Raw genomic sequence first — 7,041 nt, 5'->3', positions numbered from 1 at the left:
GATGTTTCGGTAACTTAGCTAGTTACCACAAGCATCTTTTTTTTCATTAAATATGTGACACATAAGCAAAGTTGTATTGAAGTGTGTGATGTTACTTCTAAGTTCCTGCTCATTGTGACCAGCCTCACGATGGCACGGCGACGGAAGTACAATCAATCAATTAAGCTCGCCGTGGGGCCCCGCCTGTCACCGGTCCGATCAGTCAATGCGCGCTTTGACCTGCCCCAGTGCCACAGACGCTCCTCGGGAATTGGGGCCTCGTGAACGCCCAGCATGGCTGCGTGGAGCAGCGGTGCGTACGGTCCTCTTGTCTTCGGGCGGATTAACTAAACCGAGCAACGTGCTCCGATCAAGACGAGCCGGGGTTGGTTTTCCATGGCCGGCCGGACAAAAAGTCCCCGCTTTCGACCCGGCTCACGTGCCCCCACCCCTCGTTCCTCTCCAAGCACTAGCACTAGCAGCGCACTCCACCTCCGTTCTGCATGCCTCTCGTAGGCCTCAATAATCTTAATCTATCATAAACCCCGTGACCCTGCCGTAACAGCAGCGTTATGCTACTACCAAACCAAATCACTCTACGGGTTAGCACTGTTGTAGCAGTAGGAGTAGCACGACCAGCCTGACGCCAACTCGCCGTGGTTCGGTTCCTGCTGCCCGGCCCAGATCTGGATCGCATTATGCAAGCGGCTAAGCCAGTCTTGTGCACAGGCACGGAGCTTGCAGAAGCCGCAATGGCCCGGCGTGATGATGAGATGCGACTGCGCAGGCGATCCCGACTCTACCGACGATCCGGAAACTGAACGTTATCTCCGTCCCCCATGTGTTGATTCCTTCTCCGCCATGAGTGATTAGCGTGCCATGCATGTGCCTGCCTCTGCCCTGCCTCCTTTCAGATCGCCACTCCATCGATTAGGTAAGCTACTACTAGCCCAGACGGGAAAGCACGGCGAGAGAGAGGGAGAGCATCTGCCTGCCCTCCCACGAGGCCGTCTACGGGCTACTTGTTGTTACGAGTGCGTGCTCTAGTCTCCAGTAAATGGTGCAGAATCTAGAACAGTGCCAGCCCTTGGATTTACTGAGAATAGGCTCCGGTGGAGGGGTGTGGCCGTGGCGTCCTCGATGCGCTCCAGCGACCCACGTGATCCGATTTAGCGGGTCGGAGTTCTTGTAGTTGGATCGAGATGCGTGGTCATGTGTGCGCGCGTGCCGTGCGCGGGCGAGGGAGGCAAAGCGCGGGAGCTCAGAATTTTTAGGGGTTCAGTTCAGTGGCGCGGAATCTTTGACCATCAATGCCGTGCCCTTGCCCCTGCACGACGAGGGTTTAACTTACTGTATTATTTCTCTTAATTGAGCAAGCGGTTCTTATCTAAAACAGGACCAACGCACCGTACTGCAGCGGGCGCCGGATGTAATCGTGCTACTAGTAAAATCTTTTGAGCAAACATGGCCATGATGGAGGAGCATCGGGTAATTATCACGCCAGATTCGCCACGGAGCACAGAATTAACGCGTGTACTGCGGGGGCTGCAGAGCGAGTAAATATTACTGTCACCGTCGCGCACAGAAATGGGAGCGAGACGCAACGCAATGATGTTACTGCCGCTGCGCTGAAACTTACCTACCCACTACCCACCCCGTGCCCTCTCCTCTCTGTCGTTCCACGGTGAAACGAAACGCGTTCTGTCAATTTACTTACCGCAGCGGTAACAGATCGCCGGCCCGTCTCCATCTCTCTCTCTCCCTCGGCGACCCATACACGGGCGATCGGATCGGCACTGCTCCTCCGCGATTCCATGGCCCCTCCCCGAGCCCTCGCCTCCGGCAGCCCCGAGACATCTTTCCGGTGATGTGAGCGAAGAGCAAGCGTCTTTTCGCTCACCCTGCTGTACCGAATGAGCAGTGCGTTGCATCTGCTTTAACCCGTCGCCACTGCCAGTGTCAGTAGCCTGCTCATGCTCATGCTCATGCTCAATAATAAACGTTCCTCGTCGCAGCTCCTCCACGTGCCCGTGCCCGCCGTGCCACGCTCGCGTCGCGCGCGCGCGCAGCTCGGTGTTCAGTACACTAGCTAGCTAGCTCACGCGCCCACGCCACCTTTGCTCCCTCCCCCGCGCTTGTTTCGTGGCTCCTCTTTCTTTCCGGCGGGCGGGGCACGGAGTTGGCGGCGTCGGGGGCGGGCAATGCCGTCGCGGGCGAGGGCGTAGGGCAGGATGGGGTGCCGGAGCTCGCGGCTGGACGCGGCGGACGTGTCCCCCGTGGCCGCGCTCTGCCGGGAGCGCCGCGACCTGATGCTCGCGGCGGGGGACCGCCGGGCCGCGCTCGCGGCCGCGCACGCCGCCTACTTCCGCGCGCTCCCGCGGGTGGCCGACGCGCTCGCGCGGTTCGCGCACGAGCACCACGCCGCCTCGCCGCCCGGGTCGCCCGTGCTCACGCTGCCCCCTTCCGACCACGACGAGCCCAAGAAGCCCAGCGCCTCCAGCTCCACCCCGCACACCGACTCCGGCCACTCCCACCTCCACTTCCACTCCGACGCCTCCGACTCTGATCCCGACTCCGCCGACGACTGCGCCTGCGATGACCCCGGCCACGGGCACGGCGCCCGCGGCAAGATCCCGCCGCCGACTGGAGTGCCCCAGCAGCGTCACATCCCAGAGCCTGCAGCGGCCAGGCCGGCCATGCCATGGCAGGGCAGGCCCGCCATGCCCTGGGATGGCAGGCCCGAGATGCCGTGGGGCGGCATGCCCCAAATGCCGTGGGACGGCAGGCCCGAGATGCCATGGGCGCAGGCCTCCTACGACGCCTACCCTTCTTCGTTCCCAATCCCAGATGTCGCAATCCCCAATGCCTACTACATGAAGGCCAGTTCGGCGGCGGCGAACACGGTGTACCAAGAACCATACGGCTACAGCAACTTCGCCACCAATGTGCCTTCCTACATGGGGTACGAGTACGGGTACAACAACCCAATGTACGGCGTGCCGGAGGGGGGCCAGCCGGTGGAGCATCGTGGCCGGGAGGCGGCGGCTCCGGCTCCGGCGCCGCCGCCGCCGATGCCGATGCCGGAAGCGTCGCCGTGGGACTTCTTCAACCCGTTCGACTCCTACAACCAGGACCTTCCACACTACAACCAAAAGGGGTTTGCTCCGGACGGGTCGTTCTCCAGCAGCCCCAACTCCAGCGAGGTGAGGGAGCGGGAGGGGATCCCGGAGCTGGAGGAGGAGACGGAACACGAGTCGTCGATGAGGGAGTCGCTCAAGGCGAGGAAGGCGGTGGAGAGCACGGCGTCGAACAGGATCGACAATGCGGATGTCAGTGCCAAGGTGAAGGTGTCAATGGAGCACACCGAGTGCGAGATTGACAGCGTCCTCAGTGCTTCGGTTCTCGAGTCGGGGGAGGGGAGCGTGTGTAGCTGTGACTGTGACAATGCCAATGCTGGAGGAGGAGCGGCAGCGCCGGTTGGCGATGATCCGGCGAAGGTGAAGAGGGTAAGCTCAGAGGAGCACTCATCCATGGTGGTCGGTGAGAATCCGCCGCTGCCGAGCTTTGGGACGAGGGATGTTGCAGAGGTTGTGGAGGAGATAAAGGAGCAGTTCAACTCTGCCGTCGCCTGTGGAGATGATGTTGCCAGGATCCTTGAGGTCGGGAGCATTCGGTACAGACCGCGGAGTAGGATCTTGAAATGTGAGTATACCCGCTTCTCTTTTCAATTGATTGTGCATACATGTTCAATTGCTGTGACACTGAAAGTGTACTCTGAATTCCTAACAGCATCAGATTCTTATGCAAACTCAAGCCAACTTAGCTAATATGTTCCTGTATTAACTTAGCACTATTTTTTTTTCCTAAGGTTCATATATGAGATTTTTTTTCCAAAAAGGAGATTAAACCTCCGGCCTCTGCATCATTATGATGCACATAGCATTTTCTAGTAATTATTAATCGGAGTACATAACATAATGTATGAGATATGGTATTGTGTATCTTTCTTCTGATCATATTGATCTGTCCACAGAAAGAAATTCTTCCTCACCTTGCCTGCTCTTTTTCAATCATACTATGTCTTAATAGGTTAACTAACTTGGCCATTACCTTGACGCAGTGATAGTTTCACGGATGATAGGAACCTTTGCCTTGTTGTTCTCTGAACCTTCAGTGAAGAACGCGGAACAATCAGCAATTGGTTCATCCAGCAGAACTCAGAATTCAAGTAAAAGAATCGATGGTACCAGCGGTGTTGAAATTAATACCCTGTCTTCTATAATGGACAGATTGTATGTGTGGGAGAAAAGACTTCATAAGGAGATCATGGTATGCTACTCTTCATCATAAAAAGTGTGCCTTTATTCCTGCTGTCATGATTCTTATAATGATCAACTCTCAGAAGTTCAAAGCCTGATAGTGCTCTCAAACTCTACGTAATATTCTCCATCTGTCGAGCTCGTATGCTCTGAAATGCATTGGTTGACTCATATGCACAAAATTGAGCCTCATAGTGGTGTTAAATTAATTTTATCTTTATCTATGAAGTGGCGCTTTTCATTTTTCATGCGTTTTTTTGCAAGTATCTCATTAGCATTTTTCCTTGAATTTTGTTAGGAGGAAGAAAAGTTGAGGATTACATATGACAAAGAATGGAAGCGCCTTAAAGAGTTGGATGAGAGTGGTGCAGAACCGTATAAAATTGATTCCACACGTGCCTCTATAAGGACACTCCTCACCAGAATCAATATTGCAATGAGATCAGCCAAAGTTATTTCTAGGAGAATCCACATACTACGGGATGATGAGCTACATCCACACCTCGTTAAGCTCATTCAGGGGTATGTGAAGTCTAGTTCAACTTTTTTATCCTATTGAGTTGATCTTGAAATGGTTGAAATTCCAAGCATTTATTATTTCTGTGAAATTGTTAGGATGACATTCACTACTTTTTTTATTTTTGCAGTCATAAGGAACATTGTTGCCCTTGTTTAAACCATGCTACAATGTGTTGATATCATGTCCAATATTTGAATTATTAGCACTGGATGTTGCAACAGTTTGAATACAGTTTTTTTTTCATGAGAACCATCGCAACATTACCTATGATCAGCTACTTTTAGGATGTGTTTATAATCACAGTTTAATTGGATAAATTTCTGATTGCGCCACTAAACTAAGCTTCACTTAGGACATCCTAAAGTTTGGTTATCCTGTTTTGTATTGAGCAGGGCACTTGTCATGTAAACAGATATGGCCTTGGCCTCTTATGTGACTTGCTTTAATAAAACAAAAGATTCCCTGGCACATAGCTATTGTCTCAAACAGTATTTTTTGCTCATTTATATCTTGCAAAGATTCTTGATCTCCTACTATATTGCAAGATAAGATTTTTCAGCGGACTGACCATAAATTGTTGTCATTATGGTGCAGGCATGTTAGAATGTGGAAATTCATTCTTGAGTGCCACAGGAAGCAATTTCATTCCATACTTGAAACTAAATCTCATATTCTTATCCCCAAGAATGGACCTGAAAGAGAAACATCCAAGGTTACACTAGAACTAGAAATGGAACTTCTGAACTGGTGTTCCTGTTTCAGAAATTGGATCATATCACAAAAGGCGTATATCGAAACCCTCAATGGCTGGTTACTCAAATGGCTTCCTCAGGAAAAGGAGGAAACATCCGACGGCATCGCGCCGTTCTCTCCTGGTAGACTTGGAGCCCCTGGTGTGTTCATCACAGCAAATGATTGGTGTCAGACCATGAAAAGGATACCAGAAGGCGCTGTCGTGGATGCGATGGAGGCTTTTGCTGTTAATGTGCACATATTATGGGAGCGACAGGACGAAGCGCAGCAGCAGAAGATGAAAGCCGACTATTTATCTAGAGACTTCTCAAAGAGGCTCAAATCTCACCAAAAGGATCAAGCCTTGCCTGGGCATCCTAAAGCTGGTAAGGCGGTTTTACCCGACGGCGACAATGGCAGGGCGGTCAATAGCCGCATGGTAGCTCTGGATGCATTGCACACAAGATTGGATGAGCAGAGAGCTAGGCATGAGGAGACTGTGAGAGAAATCCAAGAGTCAAGTGCAACTGACCTGAAAGCAGGCCTGGCTCCAATATTTGAAGCGTTGGAGTCTTTTACTCAAGAGACACTGAAAGGTTATGAGAATGTAAGGGTTCCTGACAGTGGTATAGCCTGATTTCAAGGTCTTCGCCCTTTGCTTCTGAATGATGGTCTGTACAATGAGAAGAGATGATCTCAGGAGTCAATGGTAATAAGATATGCCAATCACAATACCGTTGTACCGAACTACGTAATCCAGAAATGATTGCAGATGATTCTGAACAAACACTGGGGCAGTTTCCTCATTATCTATTGCTGCTTCTACCAAATGATCTGCCAGGAGCCAGGAGTGAATTTGGTTGGAGCGCCTCAAAGGAGGGCCAGGAAATTTTGTAGCCATTTCAGCTTTGTGTACATATATTAGTTCAGTTAGTGGTTATGCAGAATAGATTATTGTTTCTGTAGAATTTGACCTGTACATTGTAACAGCTGTATTTATGTGCTGGTCTCCACTAAAAAAATGCGCTACTGAATGCAGATGTTCTCCGCCTTCTGCTCTGTGGTGTTGTCTCCTTGGAGTTTGATGTTTCAGTGAAGTTGACTAAAAAATTGTCTCCTTAGAGCAAGAAGAAGCGATTGTTGAGGGAGAAGAGAATTTTCTCAAATACATCACTGTTTTTTATAAAAACCTTATTTGGACAGGCTGATGGATCTTCTATTTCCTTTAACATCCAAGAGGCTCAGAAAATATTTACATGTTTAAATTTCTTTATTTTAACTAAAAATGTAATAAAATGTTCCCTTAGTTTAATAAAAATATTTATTGCCAGTAAAAAAATGTAAAATTTGTATTTGGGAAATGTTACCATGTATTCAAAAAGTGTTCAAAACATGTATTTTTTTAAATATACATGATGTGTTTGAAAAATGTCTGGCATGTATCAGAAAAATGTTTCACGTGTGCTCTAAAAATGTACATTGTATACTAAG

At 50.2% G+C, this 7,041-nt stretch overlaps 1 protein-coding gene across 1 annotated transcript; it reads left to right on the top strand.

The window, feature by feature from the left end:
- The first annotated feature begins 2,210 nt into the window (after positions 1–2,210).
- Positions 2,211–6,629, top strand: LOC119353816 (protein ROLLING AND ERECT LEAF 2-like). Its single transcript, XM_037620502.1, has 4 exons — positions 2,211–3,681; positions 4,100–4,308; positions 4,597–4,820; positions 5,413–6,629. The coding sequence occupies exons 1-4, from the start codon at positions 2,211–2,213 to the stop codon at positions 6,185–6,187; spliced, it is 2,679 nt and encodes an 892-aa protein (XP_037476399.1). The 3' UTR covers positions 6,188–6,629.
- Positions 6,630–7,041: the final 412 nt, after the last annotated feature.

The sequence above is a fragment of the Triticum dicoccoides genome, chromosome 1A (genome assembly GCF_002162155.2).
Source record: "Triticum dicoccoides isolate Atlit2015 ecotype Zavitan chromosome 1A, WEW_v2.0, whole genome shotgun sequence".
Taxonomy (NCBI): Eukaryota; Viridiplantae; Streptophyta; class Magnoliopsida; order Poales; family Poaceae; genus Triticum; species Triticum dicoccoides.
The sequence above is the reverse complement of the archived record's forward strand: the minus strand, read 5'-3'. Positions and strand labels throughout refer to the sequence as shown.